Raw genomic sequence first — 23,637 nt, 5'->3', positions numbered from 1 at the left:
GCTGTTTTCTGAGTACACACATTCTCCGCTAGCTGTGTTATCTGATACGGGGCCAGGTAACGTCTAGATAGGAGTGTGTCGATTCAGAGAAGGTCATTGATTTAATGTTATATGTCTGCAGCTGACTGCGACTAGCCTTTTCCCCATCACGTGCACTGATGAGCGTGTTATAGAAAAAAGTTACTATCCCCAGTTTTATAGAGCTATAGTTTCCCTTTTATCTTTGCCTTTATCTGTCCCTTGACATTGTGAGTGAACCATGATTTTTTTTGTGTTTATTATTAAGCAAAACATTTAAAGATATCAACATGGAAATGAACACGTAACATGTTTGTCTGTACAGTTTTTATGGACAAAGAAATGCTAACGTACAGTAAACGTGCAACAAATTACAGATACAAAACAGAAAAGTAAAGCACTTACAGCATTAGGAAAAGCACTATAATATATATTATTAAAGTCATATTATTCCATCATTAAATACAGTATCAGAAATGTAACTTGGGTCAGTCTTCTCTGAGAACTAGTTAATGCAAATAAAATACAACCACCTCTTGACATCTCATCTTACTCTGTATGCCAATCCATTGTGATGCTGTAATTTGAAAAGGTGTTTTCACCGACAGTAATAACTTGATAAATGGTACATGAACTGTACATTTATTGACCTGTTTCCTTTCAACAACACGCACAAATCCATGACATTAGCCAGGTGCTTGTATTACCAAAAGAGGCCCACTGTTTAACATGTCATCAAGACATGAGTATCTGTATATATTTGTTGGAAGATAAAGTTTTTTCCCTTTTCAGTAATGTCACATTTATTTAATTTTAGGGGCATCAATGTTTCCTCCATTAATACTTAGGTGGGGTGGTCCCCCCTGTCTACCTCTGTTACTCCACCCTGAATAAATGGACTAATACATTCCATTAGGTGTGGGCATCCCTGAATGTTGATGTGGGGACCCTCAGGTCCTGCCTAAGGAAAAACATAGGATAAACACCAGGGCGTCACACAATATATCGAACATGAAGGCTGGCCCATGATCTGAGATGAGAGGTCTTGACCTCTAGCCTGGTCCCTTTCACAGTAGGGGAAAAACTATAGGGACGTGACCAGCGAAACCATGTTGAATTTTCTAATTGGTTAAGTTAAGGTTCAAGGTTAGGGTCAGTTTCAGGGTTTGCCTTCACAGGACTGTCAATAAGATGCAGGCCAGTCACATCACTTTAGCCACTCCTCTCACAGTAGGCAGCAGGAGGTGCTGCGCATGGGAAGGTGGGTGGGCAGCTTGGTGTGCTGCCTGAAGCTGTTCCTCTTGTTGTTAAGCACTGGGGCGGCGGTAGACAGGGGGGCCGTGGGGGTCTCCTGGGCAGCAGCAGGAGGCACTGCACTCTCCTGCACCGCATTGACCTGCTGGGGAGGAGCCTCGGGCTTGGCCACGCCCCCTTTGTTGTTGTTCTTAGTGTTCTTTTTTACTTTCTTCTCCTGGGGCTCCGTGGGGTCTGTGAGGTCCTCGGGGGCACCCTCTAGTGAAGGTAAGGGCTCTGCAGGCAGCTCTGTGGGGGTGGGCTTGCCCTCTGGCTGCTCCTCATTGGGAATATTCAGGTTGGAGGTGGAGCGCTTGGTGTTGGTGCAGGTGGAGCTGTGTATTGGAACATGTATTAAAAAAATGACCACATACAGTATGTACAAAAGCAAAGCAAATTACTAGCAGGTGTGTTTTTGTTATGGGAGCCCTTCGCTCCACAAATGGGCTGATGTTGGAACCTTACTAACTCTACAGTAGCGACATTAACTATTCGCAATCATATGATATAGGGCATCTTGCAGTATATCCCTACAGAAGAGATTGGGGTTGCCTCCTCCCCTGCTCCACTCACCCATTGGAGCTCCTGTCCTCTGAGTCCTTCTGTTCACTGCTGTAGCGGAGCTCTGCTGGAGTCTTAAATGACAGGTCCTTCTTCCCCTTCAGCCAATATGTCTTCATGTAGCCTTTACCCTGTGATTGGACAGAATGTAGGCAGAAATAGTACCGTGTTCATGATCCTTATGTTCAATACCTGTCATGATTATAACTCAGCCAATGGATGGGCCGCAAATGACAATTTTAGGACTTTTGAATTTTGATAAAACTCCTGAAGAGATCAAAATATGTTTGAATAGATAAGATTTAATAAAAAGATTTAGTGTGGTGCATTTTTGTCTTTTTGGCAGGTGGAGCATCACAGTGCCATGATGGAGCATCGTACACATACCTTCACAAAGATCTTTCCCCTCTCCTCAATTATGTATGGCTCATGTTCCAAGTGATCTTTAGTAGTCTGGCTTATGTGGATCTGCATGCCCTGTACAGACAGACACACAGAGGTTAATGGCTGACATAGTGCTAACTATTCAGCTCACTCAATGTCACATTAACCTACTTGCGGCCTACTTACGAAGTAAATTATTTGCTATACAGTGCTAATTGATCATGTCTGTTAGTGAAATATTAAATATTAAATCCATTTGAATTCAATCACTTTTTGACAGCACCCCTTTTGATTTGAACAAAACCTTCCATATAAATTTGTCCATTGTAGAAGTGCTAAGAAAGTGACCTTTGGACCTGAATGCCAAAACATTCAAGAGATAAAGTTGCTCAAAGTTGACCAATTTTGCATACCCCACCATACCACTGGAAAAGATAAACGGTTGATAATTTATATAATTTAAAAGCTTACAAACAGGGTTGTCAAACCATTTTAAATATATATACAGTGAGGGAAAAAAGTATTTGATCCCCTGCTGATTTTGATTGTTTGCCCACTGACAAAGACATGATCAGTCTATTATTTTAATGGTAGGTTTATTTGAACAGTGAGAGACAGAATAACAACAAAAAAATCCAGAAAAACTCATGTCAAAAATGTTATAAATTGATTTACATTTTAATGAGGGAAATAAGTATTTGACCCCTCTGCAAAACATTACTTAGTACTTGGTGTCAAAACCCGTGTTGGCAATCACAGAGGTCAGATGTTTCTTGTAGTTGGCCACCAGGTTTGCACACATCTCAGGAGGGATTTTGTTCCACTCCTCTTTGCAGATCTTCTCCAAGTCATTAAGGTTTCGAGGCTGATGTTTGGCAACTCGAACCTTCAGCTCCCTCCACAGATTTTCTATGGGATTAAGATCTGGAGACTGGCTAGGCCAGTCCAGGACCTTAATGTGCTTCTTCTTGAGCAATTCCTTTGTTGCCTTGGCCGTGTGCTTTGGGTCATTGTCATGCTGAAATACCAATCCACAACACATTTTCAATGCCCTGGCTGAGGGAAGGAGGTTCTCACCCAAGATTTGATGGTACATGGCCCCGTCCATCGTCCCTTTGATGCGGTGAAGTTGTCCTGTCCCCTTAGCAGAAAAACACTCCCAAAGCATAATGTTTCCACCTCCATGTTTGACGTGGGGATGGTGTTCTTGGGGTCATAGGCAGCATTCCTCCTTCTCCAAACACGGCGAGTTGAGTTGATGCCAAAGAGCTTGATTTTGGTCTCATCTGACCACAACATTTTCACCCAGTTCTCCTCTGAATCATTCAGATGTTCATTGGCAAACTTCAGATGGCCCTGTATATGTGCTTTCTTGAGCAGGGGGACCTTGCGGGCGCTGCAGGATTTCAGTCCTTCACGGCGTAGTGTGTTACCAATTGTTTTCTTGGTGACTATGGTCCCAGCTGCCTTGAGATCATTGACAAGATCCTCCTGTGTAGTTCTGGGCTGATTCCTCACCGTTCTCATGATCATTGCAAACGAGGTGAGATCTTGCATGGAGCCCCAGGCCGAGGGAGATTGACAGTTATTTTGTGTTTCTTCCATTTAATTTCACCCCCCCCCCCCCCTTACTCCAACCAACTTACTCCAATCCAACCCCCCCCCCCCCCCCCCCAAAAAAAAAAAATATATATATATGTATATATATATTGTAAAGTGGTTATCCCACTGGCTATAAGGTGAATGCACCTATTTGTAAGTCGCTCTGGATAAGAGCGTCTGCTAAATGATGTAAATGTAAATGTAATTTGCGAATAATCGCACCAACTGTTGTCACCTTCTCACCAAGCTGCTTGGCGATGGTCTTGTAGCCCATTCCAGCCTTGTGTAGGTCTACAATCTTGTCCCTGACATCCTTGGAGAGCTCTTTGGTCTTGGCCATGGTGGAGAGTTTGGAATCTGATTGATTGATTGCTTCTGTGGACAGGTGTCTTTTATACAGGTAACAAACTGAGATTAGGAGCACTCCCTTTAAGAATGTGCTCCTAATCTCAGCTCGTTACCTGTATAAAAGACACCTGGGAGCCAGAAATCTTTCTGATTGAGAGGGGGTCAAATACTTATTTCCCTCATTAAAATGCAAATCAATTTATAACATTTTTGACATGCGTTTTTCTGGATTTTTTTGTTGTTATTCTGTGTCTCACTGTTCAAATAAACCTACCATTAAAATTATAGACTGATCATTTCTTTTTCAGTGGGCAAACGTACAAAATCAGCAGGGGATCAAATACTTTTTTCCCTCACTGTATATATTTATTTTATGTCATTTTTTTAACCTTAAACGTCGATAAACTCAGATTTTTTCCCCTATTCACATACATTGTAGCTTAGACCATATTTGACATAATCTGAGGTTTTTGTGTTGTGACCAATATTCTCTCTAAGCTGTGCGCGGGCACACAGCTCCCCGGCACTAGTGCGCAGAAGAAATATCAGCCCGCACAGAGAAGCACAAGATTTACCATCACTCAACTTTCTAGAGTTTTCCCCGTTAGTTAACACCATCAACGTTGGTAAATCCTTCCCCCCAAAAAAAAAAAAAAAAAAAAAAAAAAAAAAAAAAAAAATAATAATAATAAAACACCATCAACGTTTCCCTTTAATGTGGGAATTGTGATCGAATCAATGCAATATACCGAAACAAAACTAACTATGCAAGAGATTTTGTTGTAGGCAGAACGCATAGGAGTAGGATTCTGTTGCATTGACAGGCACGACTCAGGCCCTTACTCTACACAGACCAGTGCACCATAACCAATCAGAGCTGCAGTAGGCCTATATGCAAATAGTCCATTGCCATTTATGGATCTGTGCCATTCACTTTGAACTGGACTGTTTTTACAGCATGAGCGGTCGTGAGTAGATGCGCTTGTTTTGAGATCAAAGTGAGAGCTACATGTAGCGATGTGTGCACATTTGTACATTTGTTCAGATCCTTTGCTAGTTAGTGAGTTATTAGCCCAGTTATAGAACATTTTTAGTCAGCAATGGGGGAGTGATTGCTTCCTACAAGAGCACAAAACGTGTGTATTTCTAGACATCTTTGAAAAGCGAGTCAGGTAAAGAGCTTTTTTCTGTCTTAAAGGGCCAGTGTTGTATTTTGAGACAGGCTTGAATAAGCTAAGTAGCCAATAGGCAGAGGGTAGCATAATTTGTCTGATTCTCTGTAATAATGGTATGGGAATAATGATGGTTTCTTGCATCAAACAACACAACAACATTTTCAGTCACAAGTGGATAAACAGGTTAATGTCAAGCCCTGCATGTTTTTTTCAAAAGTCTCATGGAATGTAGGCCTACATTGAACCCCACACATTGGCTACTGTAGGCTGAACAATAGAACAGCTATTTCCATGTTAAAATGTTATGGGATGCATTTTCTCCATTGTTTTTGATGGTAGGCCATCAAATAGCCACAGTAGCCTACTTGACCATTGTTAAAACTAACTTAAACCGGATACAGCATCAGTGTTCACAGTAAATGCGCGCCGGAAGTTGCGCAGAATTTTCAGAACGTTCAGGTTTGCGCTCAGCAGACCTGAAATTTGCTCAGTGCTGACATTTTTTTGAGGGAACATTGGTTATGACCGCCATTGGTTGAGACACAACATGCTCTTGAATACAGCATGGGTGTCAATCATAGAAATAGAACATGTATGGAACCTTTTGTTTAAATCAAAAGGAATGCTGTCAAAGTGATTGAATTCAAATGGATTTACCCTATAGTGAGGTTATGTTCTAATGGCAGCACTCACCACCCCATTGCTCTCCATGCGGGAGGCAGTGTTGACGGTGTCTCCAAACAGACAGTAGCGAGGCATCTTCAGCCCTACCACCCCAGCCACCACCATCCCTGAGTGGATCCCTGAAGGGAAACAACATACAATGAAGTTAAACTGCTTTACTGAACCTGGATCAGTGGCTCTAGATTCAGGGTGCCTTAAGGGGTATAAATCTGGCAGAATTAACTGAGGAGCACAGTCAGGGCATGGCTAGACAATATCAAGCCTTTGACTTCCTATTGACCTGATTATAAAGACACACTGTACAGTACAGTATGTGTATGCTTTATGTCTGTCATGTATGCAGGGTTGGGTAGGTTACTATATAAATGTAATCCGTTACAGTTACATGACCAAAATTGTAATCAGTAACGTAACTTTTGGATTACCCAAACTCAGTAACATAATCTGTCTAAACTGTCTGTGCCATAGAAATAGAATGACTAGATTGTATTTCAATGGTCTCTGCTCACCGACTCTGATCTGGATGTTGTCTCCAGTGGAGGGGTCTTTGAGGTGGTCGATGGAGCTCAGCATGTCCAGGGCCATGTCACATATGTGGTGGGCATGGAAGGTTGTCTTATTGGGCACGCCTGCCACCACCATGTAGGCATCTCGGATGGTCTCCACCTGAATCCAGGGGAATAAAAGTCAAGTAGTATGTTTAGAAGCATTACTGTATACATTATATCCTACCAATGAAACAAACTAAACATTCCACTCTGTAAAACATTGCTACAGCCACTCAGTGCATGATAATAGAGTCTTCCCTTTTTGATCCAGACAACATTGGTTGAGTATTCAGGCATATTGTTCCCACAGAGTCCCTTGTTTTGTATTGTCCCAGTCATTCACCTTGTAGACGTTGTGCTTCTCGCTGAGCGTGTCGAAGACTATGTAGATTTCGTTGAGCATGTCCACCACCTGCATGGGCGTGATGTGGATGCAGATCTCGTTGAACTTCACCACGTCGCTGAATAGGATGGTCACGTCCGGGAACACCTAGGAAATACCAGCACACTTAGATGCTTGACATTTTACTGTGGTGTTTCTTCTGGCTTAATAGAAATGAGGTGACTAGTTAGCTCCAGAATTCAATTGAGTCTTATTGTCATTTAATGTTTTGAGCCAACATGGAGGATAGTTTCCTCTACAAACTCTATGGCTGCGTCTGAAATGGCACCCTATTGCCTATATAGTGCACTACTTTTGACCAGAGCTTGGGCACTATATGGTGCACTATATAGGGAATGGGGTGCCATTTTGGATGCACCCTGTATATCTGTATATGTATCTGTAAATATATGGCTCTGGGTTAGTACCTGGCATGTCTCCAGGGCCGTGATACCCTTCCTGAGCCGGTCAGCCACAGCTTTGGGGATCATGGCGTAGAGGAGGGAGTCTCCTCTCTTCTTCTCCTCGTCCAGCTTCTTGATGATCTCCTGGAGCTGGGCGTACTTCTGCTGCTCCTGGAGTGGGAGGAGCCACCAGAGAAAGAGAGAGAGCTGTCAGTCAACTAACTCTTCCTCATCCTTCAAAGGCCTATCCAGCCCCGCCCTTGAGATGGTCTTTGCCTCTGCCTTTCAGTGTGAACTATACACTGCATATGTCTTTATTTGTAACTTTGAAAATAACGCTGCCTATGAGCAGGACTGTGTGTGGGTATAGTAGTATGTCTTGCATTCTTAGCTGAGGCAAACTTGGCCCAGTTAGTAGATGAGTTATATGATAACGTTAACAGTGTACCAAAGTAAGGTTGTGTGTTATTCCAATTCAAGAAAGGTGGTATGTGGTATATATGAAATGTCCATGACTTACCTGGTCAAGAGCCAGCTGAAGTTCAGCCGACTGCTGTGTTCCGGCTAAGATGAGCTCTCGGCTGGAGTCGTGTAGGTTCAGATCGTTCACATAGACGCCCATTTTAATCATGTCCTCCACTGTCTCTATACTGGAAGAGGAAGAAAAGAGAGGAAGAGGAATGAGAGAGACAGCAAGGATGGGATGAGTGGCAGAAAGGGAGATAAGAAGGGATTGAAAAGGGAAGTGGATAAAAGCAACATGCAACAATTTCAACGATTTTACAGTTCATATAAGGAAATCACTCAATTGAAATAAATTCATTAGGCCCTAATCTATGGATTTCACATGACTGGGCGGGGGCGCGGCCATGGGTGGGCCTGGGAGGGCATAGGCCCTCCCAATTGGGAGCCAGGCCCAGCCAATCAGAATTAGTTTTTCCCCACAAAAAGGCTTTATTACAGACAGAAATACTCCTCAGTTTCATCAGCTGTCCGGGTGGCTGGTCTCAGATGATCCCGCAGGTGAAGAAGCCGGATGTGGAGGTCCTGGGCTGGCGTGGTTACACGTGGTCTGCGGTTGTGAAGCCGGTTGGACGTATTGACAAATTCTCTAAAACGACGTTTGAGGCGGCTTATTTTAGAGAAATTAACATTCAATTCTCTGGCAACAGCTCTGGTGGACATTTCAGCAGTCAGCATGCCAATTGCAAGCTAACTCAAAACTTAAGACATCTGTGGCATTGTGTTGTGTGACAGAACTGCACATTTTAGAGTGGCCTTTTATTGTCCCTAGCACAAGGTGCACCTGTGTAATGATCATGTTGTTTAATCAGCTTCTTGATATACAACACCTGTCAGGTGGATGGATTATCTTGGTAAAGGAGAAATACTCACTAACAGGGATGTAAACACATTTCTGCACAACATTGGAGAGAAATAAGCTTTTTGTGCGTATGGAAAATTTCTGGGATCTTTTATTTCAGCTCATGAAACATGGGACCAACACTTTACATGCTGCGTTTATATTTTTGTTCAGTATATATTTACAGCGGTATAAATATGTAATATATTATGCATACTGCACATATTTATAGGCAATATGGTAATACTATAAATATTGTATATCATTGTTTTTACTATTTTCATGTGCTAATAAACATTTTCATATGCTAATAAACACCATAAGGTAAGGTAAGGACTATCTAAGGTAAGTGTTGGAGCCAAATTCCCTTACATTCAGTCTCATTATGAATTTTTATGGTTTGTCTTATTAGAATTGTGAAATATTGATTAATTGAAATCATGTTTTGGGTTTTCTATTATGGTTATCATGGGTATTTGAAAGCAATATGGAGCCTCACCTGGGCACACCTCCTTCTTCCCATGTTCCCCTTCCCTATACCCATTTTGTGGTTTGGTATTATGGCTCAGGTAGGCCTGGATGGACTATAGTCAATGAAATTACCTTTGTTTGTCAAATACATTTTTGTTTGTTTTTATACTATCAAAGCTTTGGATTCTCCTTTTTTTGGTTGCTTTGGAAGCATGTCTGACCGTGGCATCATATAGCTGTAGCCTCAAGGCAAGTTTTGAATTGGATTACGTATTTCCTTTATAGTAAGATAAGGACTAGGTACTGTAAGGATGTTGTGGGTGGACTTACATGGGCGTACTGAGGAAGATGAGCGAGTCCCACTGGGGGACATACTTCATCTGACCCTTCAGGTGGAGGGGCTTCTTGGGAGGTTCCCTCATATCCTCGAAGATGGTTTCACTGCACTTCCCTGGGGATGAAGAGCAGGGTGGGGTCATCCACAGCCATAGAACTTGGAAATATTGCTTTGGAATTTAGAATTGTCATTGGTATTGGCATCAACAATTCCAAGACCATTACACTCTAGTTATTAAAAATGGTATAGTTAATACTTCATTCAAAATAGACAGGGCAATCACTGACTCTGTTTTGATTCTGGCATTTCTGTACCCCTTTCAAATGTAGGAGAACAAAGCTATGTAGCATGTAAGCTTATTTTGGTGAGCTGGACAGGTGGGAAGATAGATAAAAAAGTAGTGTGAAGGGCGAGGAAGAAGGGGTTCTCACCGGTGACAGTCTGGAAGGCGAGCAGCTCGATGTCCTCCCCCCCTGAGTTGGCTGAGCTGTTGTACTGAGTCAGAGCACTGCTGAACTCCTGGTCCCCCTTCATCTCCTCCACAGACTTCACATCTAATGGGCCAGAGGACAGGAGGGAATGAATGACGGAGGGAGGGAGAGTGGGTGGCTGAGTGAGTGACATTTGTTTAATCAATTTCACTCATGCTTATAACAGCACTGACAGAGAGATTTTTTTTTTATTGTTACACATATTGGAAGACCTTAAAAGACCCGGTGCAGTCAAAAACCTGATTTTCCTGTGTTTTATATATATTTCCACACTATAAGGTTGGAATAATACTGTGAAATTATGAAAATTATAATAATACCCTTTGTGTAAGAGCTGTTTGAAAAGACCGCTTGAAATTTCAGCCTGTTTTGGTGGCATGGTGTTTTGGCCTGCCTGTTGACATCACCAGGCAGTAAGTTAGTAAATAGACCAATAAGAAAGAGAGTTCCAAACCTCTCTGCCAATAACAGCTAGTTTTCAGTTTTCCCCTCCCAGACAGTCTTAGCAAAATTCTTGCTTGAGAAATTGCTCTTTGCTAAGAAGCTAGCTATCTTTCTTTCTTTTTGACCATTTTAGTTGAAAACAATCACACAGTAACTCACTTAATTGTTACCCAGAAATGATTTGATATTGAGATAAAAACGGCTGCTTTAAAGTAATTAATCAAAATCACTTAAACATTAGACATGTGGTAGAGATTGTTAGGGACAAAGTACTCCCCTCTCCTGTCGGTTGACTGTGGCGACGGGCGGACCCTTGACTTCTCTGTACCTCTCTCTTCCTCTCTCTTTGGTTTCTCGCTCTCCTCTTTTCCCTCGTCTTCCTTTTCCTTGCTCAGTTTAGGGACGTTCACCTTCTGCTTGCTCTCCACCACAGCTTTGGACAGCAGCTCAAACACATTGTTAAGGTGGGTGTAGATCTGAGGGGAAGCATGGGAACAGATGACTTCAGTCAATACCAGGGCCTGTATTCACAAAGCGTCTCAGAGTAGGAGTGCTGATCTAGGATCAGGTCCACACTGTCCATGTAACCTAATTTATTGTGATTGTGAAGGGAACATTGATCCTAGATCATCACTCCTACTCTGAGATGCTTTATTCTTTATTCTGAGACTGGCCCTGATACATGCAGACATAGTGATGCTTAAAGGTCCCACACAGTCATCCTATTTCCCCAAGTAAAAATAGCCTTTGAATGACCAAAACATCCCCATAATATTTTTACACTTTACTCAGAATTGAAGAAATTGTACCTTTTCTCTCATCTCTAACTATGAGGAAGCCTGAAAGAAAAGGCTGAGTGGGTGGGGAGCTTATATTCATGAGCTCGCCTTGACTGACAGCTCTTTGAAACCATGGGGGGCCATTGCCAGGTAAAAAGGTAAACAATGGGCCACATGTCATTGATGACCAGGTAGACAATGGGCCACATGACATTCCGAGCCTAAATAGTAGGCCTTAACCCATTTTCTCTGCAAAATGCTCTCATAGTCAACAGAGCTGTTGGATATCAGACAAACAGCAGCAATACACAATTGCATTTCTATTGTTTTGTAACTAATTACAGAATACAGTTCACTGATACACTTCTTCACAAGAATTAGTAAAGCCTGAGTCACCTTAGAAGCTTAGACATGGGAATGTACATGAAAACAGCATACAATAAGTGTGCGAAAAACAGCATACAATAAGTGTGCTGGACAATATTATGAATAACAATATGTTCAGAATTGTATGTATAGATCAGACATTTATTTGATCATTTACAACAGGACAGCATAGCCCAAAATATTGATCAACATAAACACTCATGAGAAATAAAGGTGAGACATAATTTGACATAAAAAAATAATTAAGAGCCATTAGCCTAATATAGGCACCCAGCCGCCCTACAGTGTACAGGACCCCATTGATTCGTCCAATTTGTAACACTAATCTCCCATCCAAATGCTTGAAAAAAACATACAAAGTAACAAAATGTGATTTTATGTAAACGTTAATGACTTAGGCTTTAGGTAATGCAACCAACTACAGCGATTGATGGGGAGGGGAGCGGGAGAGGAGGGGGATCCATGTACCCTGATTCAATCAAGCAAACTTCAGTAACCCACTTGGCTTCAGTCACCCCCAAGATTGAAGCGGGACACAAATCCAGCTATGGCCTCCTCCTTGTCAGGCCTCTCACACTGGGCAGACAGGGGTCCTGGGATGGACCGCTCACACAGCTTCCCCACATACTGTAACATGCTGGATCAAGGGTGACCTTGTTGAAGAGGAGGTCCAGGCCTGTAATGTTTTTGAAAAGGGAAATGTTCGTTAAACGGGTAGTGAATTTAATATCCTTTTATTTACTGTTCTGAGTTATGATGCTATCAATTCGTTGATGTAGTGATCTATTCATTCTACATTGTGTTTTCTGGTGTTCGTATTTGGAATTGTGTGTGCCTGAAATGTTCAATTGGTGCAGATTCTAAATGAACAGTGGTGTAAAGTACTTAAGTAAAAATACTACTTTAGTCGTTTTTTGGGGTCTGTACTTACACTATTTATATTTTTGACAATTCTTACTTCACTACATTCCTAATCGGGAAAGCCGATTTGGTATCACAGCATTCCTGCTGCGGTGGTTGCCTGGGAAGCTGTGCAGACAAATTAGATGTTGAATTTTCTAAAATGTCTATCATTACAGCTTGATGATAGTGAAAAGACAAAAGGAGATGGAAAGTGAAAATAATAATGATACTTACATTATGGTCAGCGCTTGCAAGATCCACTGTTCCACTGTCAATGATGGTATTGCATCCGTTTTTAGGATTAGCTTCCTGGCAGACCCATCGATTATTCTCCCCAATTGATAAAGCAACTTCGCTCGAAATGTGCACTGCACACCCGTGACATGATCGTAATTTTCGGTGCAGCCTGTCCACCCAAAATGAAAATGAGACACTGCTGTCGGATTGTCTTCATTCTTCGGAAAATAGTGTAACGTTAAATTTACACTATGGCATCCAGTCACAGCTTTTTGCCGGCATGCTGGTAAGTAGCTTGCTATCTAACAGTCACACCACAGATGAAAGGCTACCAGTTTATAAAATATATATATATATATTTGGTCGTACGTTCTGCTTGAGCTAGCTACTAGTAGCTTGCCTATGGTTTGTAAACAAAGCCAAAGCAAGGTGTAGGAACACATGCAATGACGGTTTAAGGCGGTACATATTTAAATTAGTTAAGCTGATAAGATGCTACCATTGGTGTATTACATTTCCGGCTTTATGTGACGTTGGATAAAGCCGGAAGTAAATCCTTGGTAATGGCTGTCTGAATCCAAGCGTTTGACATGGGGAAGGGGACCAGTAACTTTATGATCAAACTTTATCAATGTGCCAACTACAGTCATTTTTCATACTTGGGTACCCTACTTTGAACTGGTTTCATCCAAATATCATCCAATGTGATGAAAAACATGATTTTCACTGTTTGGGACCATTAAAGGGGGTTGTTGAATGTAACTAAATAACCCAAATATCCACTAACAAACTCTCTAGATTGACAACAATAGCCTAGGGAAGTGGAAAAACCATACCAAATGTAACAGAACCCTCATCCCCCTCTCTTCTCCCCTCCTATACTCACATTGTCCCAGCTGAACTCCAGCATGGGCCGCACCAGGGTGAACTCTTCGTCGACCTTCTTGCCCTGCAGGTCGGAGAAGACCTCCTTTAGGCCGTCCCCGATGCGGTACATGGTCATGTCCCGGCGGAAGATCACGCTAAAGGGGAACATGTCGAAAAAGATGCCCCTCTTCATGGGTAGCTTCTCATACCCCGGGGCCGTCTTCTGCTGGGGCATGCGGTGCTTGAAGGCAGCGTTGTCAAAGTTCATCTTGTAGATCTGCGGAAAGAGACTTTGAAGGTAATCATGGAAACGCAGCTTTGAGGATCTTAAGGTTGTGAGGATCTTGACAATGGGGCCTGACACTAAAGTTGCTTGACAATGGGGCAAACAATTGCACTTGGAAAGTGATGCACTCCTAGGTCTAGGTCGGAGGAGTTACTTGCAGGTGCGTTGGGGTGTACATAACATTGTTCTAAGAAGTAGCTTCAAATAGGTAGATGCCCACAGTACAGTACATACCACATATGTCATCTTCTCAGTCTCCTCTTTGGACAGGATCTCAACTTCAATGTCCGTGTTGTAGAACTGCCTTCCCACTTGAGACAGCTGGCCTACAGTATGGGAAGAGAGAACAAGTATTTTTACAGGTTGGGGATGTGTGACATGGACCCTATGTACAGTATTACCAAATATAGTGCTTCCAGAAAAATAGTGTTTGCTATGTTTGTCCTCTGTGGTGGTTCCTACCTACCTTTGACAAACTGGGTGAAGCCCTTGCGGGTGCTGCGGTAGTGCAGGGTGAGGCTGGTCTCACACTCCTCCTCCACACAGAAGCTGGGAGGCTGCACTTTGGGGAAGGAGAAGCGGAAGTACTCATGCAGGTTGTCCAGCTCATTGATGAAGTCACGCACATTACGACCCAACACCTGGATGAATGGATAAGGGATAAATAATGACATTACACACACACCAGTGTATTGATCATTGATTAGGGCCAATTATGCCTAGTGTTAACTCAGACACTTGAGGAGGGCCACTAGGCACTAGGTTACCTTGAGAATCCTCTCATAGCCGTAGTTCCCAATCCTCTTCACCATGTAAACCCCAAAGGCATACATGAGCTCATCATGGGTCTTCCCCAGGACCTCACCTGCTGCCTTGGCCAGCCGCAGGATCAGGTTGTCACTGCAGGGGAAAAAGGAGGATACCTAGATATGACATTTACATTTTAGTAATTTAGCAGATGCTCTTATCCAGAGTGACTTACAGTTAGTGCATTCATTGACCTGTTGTCTATGTGTGTGTTGTTATGTATTGATGGTCAATGTAAACTTGTTGTGCTTTTGCCAAGTCTGTCAGGAAAGAGATTAAAGTGAAACCTCAAGTGACTTCCCTTCCTGGTAAAATTAGAATAGAAAGTAAATATGACGCATATGATGGGTACAGATATGTAGTTAGACCCGACAGTTAGATGGGATATGACCGTACTTGTACATCTGATGGCGGACAAACTTGAGATGTGGTATCTCTGCCCGGGCCTCTATCAGTCTCCATACATCCTCTCCGTAGGACTCGTTGATATAATCATTCACCGCTTCCAAGTACAGGCCGTACATCTTAAGGGGGTTGGGAACCTCCAGATTTCTGTCAAGTTAACTGCTTTACTGAGGAAGGGGAAGGAAAGAAGAAGTGTAAAACACCTGCAGTCTGAGTCATTTTGCATATAGGATGAACTTGATGTTAAAAACTATGTTATGAGCATACCAGGCGCTATGAAGTGCCTCATTATTCATTGTCACAAATATTTTCCAAAATCAATAAATCATCCCTTTTGGGAATGACGTTTTCAGACAGAGCAAGATTCTCCCCTTTGGAATCTTGCTCTACTCACAGCTCTACTCTACATGTGCAGTACTTGCATTTCACATGTAGTATTTAACCGATGAGTAAAAAGGAGAAAATCAATCTCACCCCTACAGTTGAAGTCGGAAGTTTACATACACCTTTGCCAAATACATTTAAACTCAGATTTTCACAATTCCTGACCTTTAATCCTAGTAAAAATTCCCTGTCTTAGGTCAGTTATGATCACCACTTTATTTTAAGAATGTGAAATGTCAGAATAATAGTAGAGAGAATGATTTATTTCAGCTTTTATTTCTTTCATCACATTCCCAGTGGGTCAGAAGTTGACATACACTCAATTAGTATTTGGTAGCATTGCCTTTAAATTGTTTAATTTGGGTCAAACATTTCGGGTAGCCTTCCACAAGCTTCCCACAATAAGTTGGGTGAATTTTGGCCCATTCCTCCTGACAGAGCTGGAGTAACTGAGTCAGGTTTGTAGGCCTCCTTGCTCGCTCATGCTTTTTCTGTTCTGCCCACACATTTTCTATAGGCTTGAGGTCAGTGCTTTGTGATGGCCACTACAATACCTTGACTTTGTTGTCCTTAAGTCATTTTGCCACAACTTTGGAAGTATGCTTGGGGTCATTGTCCATTTGGAAGACCCATTTGCGACCAAGCTTTAACTTCCTGACTGATGTCTTGAGATGTTGCTTCAATATATCCACATAATTTTCCTTCCTCATGATGCCATCTATTTTGTGAAGTGCACCAGTCCCTCTTGCAGCAAAGCACCACCACAGCATGATGCTGCCACCCTCCAATTGACTCAAATTATGTCAATTAGCCTATCAGAAGCTTCTAAAGCCATGACATAATTTTCTGGAATTTTCCAAGCTGTTTAAAGGCACCGTCAACTTAGTGTATGTAAACTTCTGACCCACTGGAATTGTGATACAGTGAATTATAAGTGAATTAATCTGTCTGTAAACAATTGTTGGAAAAATTACTTGTGTCATGCACAAAGTAGATGTCCTAACCGACTTGCAAAAACGATAGTTTGTTAACAAGAAATTTGTGGAGTGGTTGAAAAACGAGTTTTAATGACTCCAACCTAAGTGTATGTAAACTTCCGACTTCAACTGTATATCACAAACAAATTTTCACATGCACACAAATCATGCGCACATTTACAGGCACAATTACTTACTTTACACACTTACCATGAGGTTTGAGTGCCAGGTAACCTCCTCAAACACCTCCCTACCTCTACACACTGTTACACAATACTCTTTTGTCAGTGTGGATCAGAAGACTTTTACAATAGCACAAGATGATCCTTTAAAGACTAATCTTTAAATAAGACACTACACTGCACAGTATTGCCTCTAGTCTATGGCACCTCAGACCTAGAATTGTCCAGAATCTAGGTTCCACAGCATTTAGCCTGCTAACACAAATGTTTCCCCATAATATAGCAAAGGTTTTCCAAATGAAAAAGCAGAAGAAGAGGGTGAAAAAATGGGTCCCTTACCTGCAGTCCCTCAATGGTATGTAATTCGCTGGTCCAACTGCGGGAGCGAATGCCAAAATGCTGCTCGCTGCTCTGACTGGCCAAACAGCTGCTCATGACACTGACCCTCTTCAGACACTTCTCTGTCAGATCAATGGGTGGCAGGGCCTAAAATAAGAGCGCCAAGGCATGTTTCTGGCAGGTACCAAAGAAAAAGGAATAGTGGTGACTTTATAACTCGCTGAAGACATAACAGGCAATGTGTGTGTGTGTATACTGTGCTGTAAGTCTGGGTTTGGATCTTGGTTATGAATGCCAAAAGGAAATGTGTGTGAGCTTATTGAGGGGAATCTCTCAAGAGGGCATGTCCCCCCTGTGATATAGGTCTAAATGTTTTAATAAATCAATATACTGTCTAGTTGTACATATAGGGCTGTGGACTAGGAGGTCCATTGTCACAAATATATATGTTTTTTTAATCAGTAGGCTCTATTACATACCACAGAGGGACTGTTTATCCCATATGTAACTCTGTGTTGTTGTTGTTGTTGTTGTTGTTATCGCACTGCTTTGTTTTATCTTGGCCAGGTCGCAGTTGTAAATGAGAACTTGTTCTCAACTGGCTTACCTGGTTAAATAAAGGTGAAATAAAATACAAATAAATAAAATAGGCCAAGGTCATGGATTCAATGGATTTTTGGGGGGTTTGATTTGTTCATCAAAATCAATTTGCAGGCAGGACAAATGGAAAATATTTAAAGATATATAAATATATATATACCAGGTTTTAGAAGTTCAAGTGTAACCTGTAGTCGTTTTTTTATCCAAAATAATGAAATGACAGAATCCCCTGGAAAATCTCTCCTGTTGCAAGTAGGCTACATACCGGTTGGATTGAGAAAGCCCTGTGAGTGTGAACATTGTCTTGATGATGATAGTATGCTTGCCTTTAATAAGTTTCTATAGCCCTCAGGTAATCAGTGGAATGGTATCAAATGCATCAAACACATTGTTTCCATGTGTTTGATGCCATTCCATTTGCGTCGTTCCGGACATTATTATGAGCCGTTCTCCCCTCAGCAGCCTCCTGTGATAGGCATAAATTACGTGGGTCTGTAACACAACACACAGACAGAATAGGCTGAACCGACAACTGAGTGAATTTTAATGCGCTCATCTACTTTTCTCTAAATATTCGCTAGAGGGCACCGTTACAACGCTCTCCCTTCAAATGAGAACATCAATGGACATCACCAGAGAGAGAAACTACACTACCGCAACTGATGGGCATTCCGAGTATTTTCGGTGAGCCGGCTCATTTGGCTCCGTTCACGTAAAAGAGCCGGCTCATTTGGTTCCCAAACGGCTCTTCGTTCAAAATGCTTAGAAATCTACCTATAACCATGAAACAAATTGCAAATATCCAATATAAAGCACAAAAGGTAGGCTACCATTATGTCAGATCGTGAAATGCGCGTTCAAATACATTTTTACCTGGCCAAATTATTATATGGCTTGCAAAAAAAATGAAGCATGGACCAGATTGACACGCTCTCCCACTATTTGTTTCTGCAGTGTGGAGTCACACTCTTTAGAGAATAACTTACAGTATCTGCAGAAAAACGTTGTTTTGCGCTCAAAAAGCAGTGCAGTATGCAAATCAGGGAGCCAAATTAACGGCTCTTTCTCCGAAGCGACTCGGCTCCCGACGTTCACCAAAAAGATAATTTTCAAAAAGAGCCGTTCGTTCGCGAACGACCCATCACTGACTACCACCACTGTAAGTGAACCTCCATTCGCCATTGCTTGCACGATTTTCCCTAGTAGCTGCACCTAATTACTTCACATCCTTCATCCTCCTGTCTATGATAATCTTAGGCCAACTTGTTTGATCACAGAAGTTCTGTCTGCTCTGCCAACCATTCTCATCATAACCTACAGATCTTCTAGGCCTACCTGTTATTACAAAGAGGAAACTCAAAGACAAACGCGTTTTAATTAGGGATCTTAAGTATTATTCACGCACTGTAACCAAATGTAGGCTAACAAATTGTTTACTGAATCAATGAGGGAAATTAGCCCTTATAATGCCAGCCACATCCTCCGGTACATGGTGATACTTCTTCAACAAGATTACTTCACTTATTCCAACCACAAATGGCCCCTCCTCCCCCACTCTCTACAACAATATGACAGGTGTGTGTTGAACAGGGACGGCTTGTTCAATAGGGCGATATGGGCGACGCACTGCCAAACGGGAAAAGGAAGGGATTTTTTTTCTAATCAATTATAAAAAAAAAAAAAAAAAAAAAAAAAATATATATATTTTTTATAAATTTATAAAAAATTATATCACGGCAACAGCAGTTATCAGTGTTCACGTCTGATCTGACAGCCACTAAATGTCAAATCAGGCTAAAGTCGTGCTTCAAATGGCCCCGCCCGTTTTTTGGGCGATTTCAGTCAGGTTGAAAATCGCCCAGAAGTCTCTCATAGCCTGTCATGTAAAATCTATTTTTTCCACATTTCAAAGCTTTCAATACATTCTCTATGGGTGTCTGTGGGCTTGCACTTACGCGCTTTCGTCATACATAACGTAACCACGAATGAACGTAACTAAGAAAAGACCAGGTAGCAGCCTCAATCAATTCACTACTACTATCAAAATGGCTAGGCTTCAGTCCAACTCGATTGTGTCTTTGAAAGAAGTTCCTTTTTGTCGGCGAACAAATTAAGATAAATTGGCAACGAAACAATTAGGACCTCCCAGACCAAATTTAATAATTCAACAGGTTTCTACTAAAGGCGGAAAGTCCTACACCCGAGGATTTTCCAAAAATTGGTACGAACGAAAAAAGACATTGCCACTCAACTGGATGACGAGGGATACAGGCTAGCTGTCCGCCGCCACAACGATGAGGTTAGTGTTGATAATCACAAGTTTACTGGATGTGGATATGGTGTAATAAAGGCAGTTTATTCAGAGGTAAATATATCTGGAATCGCGTTCACGGACCCGTTCGTCAAACTCTTAGGGAGCAATAAATTAAGCCCCATTACTTACCATATCAGATAAGAGAAATTGCTGCAGCTACATATATTTTACATCCTGGCCCTACATAGTTCACTATTTGCATCACTTACCAAAATATTACATGTGGTCATATATGCTTGGAAAGTGGAGATGCCATAGAACGTCAAAAAAGTAAACATTGCTGGAGACACATTGTCGTTTTGGAGAAGACATCGCGTTTGCTAGCGAAGAGATTTGTTGTGGCAAATGAACTTGGGCTGGGAATTGCCAGGAACCTCACGATAAGATATATGCATCAGCATTGCGAGTCTCATGATTCTATACGTATTGCGATTCGATACTGTGATTTTATTGCGCACCATATGTCTGTTGCAGAGGGATCAGAAAGCCATGAGAACGAGTTTTGATCAGTCATGGAAATAAAAGTGCTGAAAACTAATTGGCTCCCAATGTGAAAAGATTGAGAACAAGCTATGAAGGAACAATAATGGTGTTTTGGTGCAGGTACAGCCAACTAGCGCTAAAATATTGCGATATTGTCAATACAGTATATCGTAAAGTATCACTATGTAACTCGATTTCTTTCACCCCAATCCCTCAAATTAACGGTAAATAACTGAATTGTTTGCCCCACATTTAGCTAAGATGATTAGCTAGCCAGCTAAAATGTTTTATTTAGTTAGCAGTCGCATCTACAATAGTTTACTGTCAATAACATGTCTCCAAAAATGACGTGGTGTCTCCAATTGTGTTGACATTTTACAATTGCAATGCGCATCCATGAGTATCCACTTTCTGTAGCTCAGCTGGTAGAGCATGGTGCTTGTAACGCCAAGGTAGTGGGTTCGATCCCCGGGACCACCCATACACAAAAATGTATGCACGCATGACTGTAAGTCGCTTTGGATAAAAGCGTCTGCTAAATGGCATATTATTATTATTATTATTATTATCTGAAGAGAGCCCCGAAACATTGTGTGCAGACATTTTATGCAATAAATGAAGTAGGTTCAATCTAGTAGTTCTGATCTTCTGATTGGTCCTGATGAGTTGGGCGAGGTCACCTCCAGGCTACTGTCACTGTTGCATTGGCTCTGAGTCGGGTTCTCTGTCTTCAAATGTTCAGCCTAAGAGAGGGGATTTTTGTGTGTGTGTGTGTGTGTGTTTAACAGTGATGATGTGTGTGTGTGTGTGTGTGTGTGTTTAACAGTGATGATGTGTGTGTGTGTGTGTTTGTGTGTGTGTGTGTCCTCAGAGCAAGAACTCGTGAGTTGGAAGAACTGAGAGGCCTATGGCGTGGGTGTTGTCCTTGGCCACCTGCTGACAAGGCTGACAAGATAGGACCCTTTTGTCCATTGTTATTGGATAGGAACAGAACTTATAACCAGCTCCTGACCTAAATAGATCTTAGCACAACATTTTACTCAACATATCATATTCCATATTCACTATAACAAATATATTTACTACGACATTAGCAAGAACCGCCACATCCTCAGCCGGCTAATCCAGTGTGTGAAGTTTTGCGGAGTGTTTGAGTTAGCTTTGCGAGGCAAAGATGAAACTGAGGGCTCCACCAACCCTGGTAGCCAACACTTTTGAGATCAGTCAATAAATGCTTCTGGTATTGACTTATATGCTGCCCCTGTCTTCATGTTGTTGCTGGACATATCTTTTTTTTTAAATGTGTGTAGGTCACCTAAATCATCAGAAAAATTGCCCCTCCTGAGAATTTTTTCAGGAGCCGCCACTGGTGTTGAACCAGAGGTAGTTCTTTTATTTTGTGTGATAATAAGCATCCTCTACCACATTTCCTGCCAGAGCTTGATTTCCCCCCTTTCTTTCTCTCTCTCTCTCTCTCTCTCTCGCTGCCTCTCCCTTTCTTCCAGGTGTTACTGTCTTATTTAATGGCCTCTGTACAACTGTGCAGGAGCGACCCAGGAGGTCTGTTGCTGTCTCTAAGCTGGGAAATGGAAGAATATAACAATGTGCTGTTGGCGCCAAGAAGGATCTCTCCACACAGATGCCTAAGGCAATTATTTTAAAGGGGAAATGACTCATGTGATTTTGCTTTGATTTCAGCTATATTACATCAGGTAGTACTTGTGTAAAAGGACTATAGTTTCTGAAAAGCAGCCCAGTCCATTGAAATGATATCTGAAATGGTAGTGTGCAACACCACACGCTGATCCTGTCATCTGCACTCAATGCTTGTTATCTTAGAAGGAGTTATCAGCCTCAGCCAGCTTAACTGGAGGATGATTTGATCATGAGGGTGCTAGGTGGAGACCATGCATAGTGAATACCTGATTCAGCACACCCAACTTGGCTGCATAAATGGTCTGCTCCATTGAAATAGTGACCATATATCAACATTCGATGCCACTATTGTAATTTGCATGCAGATAAAAACACGTAGGCTAAAGGTGGTTGTCTTATTAAAAAATGTCCACTGTGTTAAACTTGAACTTATCAGATGCCACATCATGACAGTAACAGTACAGCCTTACACTCCGTTTCCATACTGCCACTGCCACTGGCCCCTGATGAAATTGTAAATCCTGTAGTATAACTGGGCCGTGACTGCACAATAGCTGTATGGAGGATTCACAGTATGGGGCAAATGGAAATCTCAGCTACAGTGCTGTATGTGCTGTAACTATTGTGCCATGTAGTTGAATACTTAATAAGAGTCTATCCGGCTTCCATCTCTCAATCTCCTCCGTCATCGCTTTCCCAGCACAACAATGTTCCCTCCCTCTCTGCATTAGCTTATTGAATCTTCCTGCACAGTTTAGAAAGCATGGTGTGGGGCGGTCCGTTATTCCTTTGCATTGATTTCTATGTGAGTCGGTGTGGTGAGAAGCTAATAGTCCCTGACAAATCACAGCTCCCATTTCCGTGCTCTCTACTAGGATTTTTCAACTGCCGCCAATGGAACCACAGTCCTCTTGGAGGTGCAGAAATGGTGTCAAAGCCTAACAAAGGCAGAGGTAAAACGAAGGAAAAAACTGACTGCTGAGAAAAAGAAAGAAAGATCCTGGAGTCTGCATATAAATATTCCATTAACTTTACCCGTCTCTATAACAGTGTGTTTATGCGTTCATTGCCCTGAATTTGAAATGAAATTATTGCAAGGGGGAGAAAAAAAGTAGCCGTTTCCTTCTTCCAATTTTTCCCTCTTCCTTTTTTTTCCCTAATCCAATTTTGGCTTGGCTTGTGACAGCTCTAGCATGGTTTTGTATACTGATTCCCCCTCCCTGTTCATTCACACACACACACACACACACACACACACACACAGCATTGTTAGCGTTACGAGTTCCCCATCACCCTATCTGAATGACTGAATGAATGAATGACATTTTATTTTCGTGTCAAATCGCCAGTTGGCAAACCATCCCTTATGGGATTAATTGACACATAAACATTACAATAATTCACTGTGATAATTCAGTGATAATTCTTCCGGTGTTCTCTGCAGTGTGCACCGCATAAATGTACAGATAAATAAATACAGAAAAATGAAACGGAAATCATTTTAACCCAGTCTGGCACAAAGAGAA

The 23,637-nt window shown here is 41.9% G+C and overlaps 1 protein-coding gene across 1 annotated transcript; it reads right to left on the bottom strand.

Moving 5' to 3' along the window:
- Positions 1–333: 333 nt before the first annotated feature.
- LOC311120258 (soluble guanylate cyclase 88E-like) lies at positions 334–15,295 on the bottom strand (the record flags this gene model as incomplete). Its single annotated transcript, XM_084157830.1, has 16 exons — positions 334–1,646; positions 1,885–2,003; positions 2,260–2,349; positions 6,075–6,184; positions 6,575–6,731; positions 6,957–7,103; positions 7,424–7,570; positions 7,920–8,049; positions 9,564–9,684; positions 10,002–10,124; positions 10,834–10,981; positions 13,698–13,955; positions 14,199–14,290; positions 14,431–14,605; positions 14,732–14,864; positions 15,168–15,295. 16 exons carry the CDS (start codon positions 15,293–15,295, stop codon positions 1,244–1,246), a joined length of 2,481 nt encoding a protein of 826 aa, XP_084013956.1. The 3' UTR covers positions 334–1,243.
- Between the last annotated feature and the right edge of the window lie 8,342 nt (positions 15,296–23,637).

The sequence above is a fragment of the Coregonus lavaretus genome (assembly GCF_964263955.1).
Source record: "Coregonus lavaretus genome assembly, chromosome: 3".
Classification (NCBI taxonomy): Eukaryota; Metazoa; Chordata; class Actinopteri; order Salmoniformes; family Salmonidae; genus Coregonus; species Coregonus lavaretus.
The sequence above is the reverse complement of the archived record's forward strand: the minus strand, read 5'-3'. Positions and strand labels throughout refer to the sequence as shown.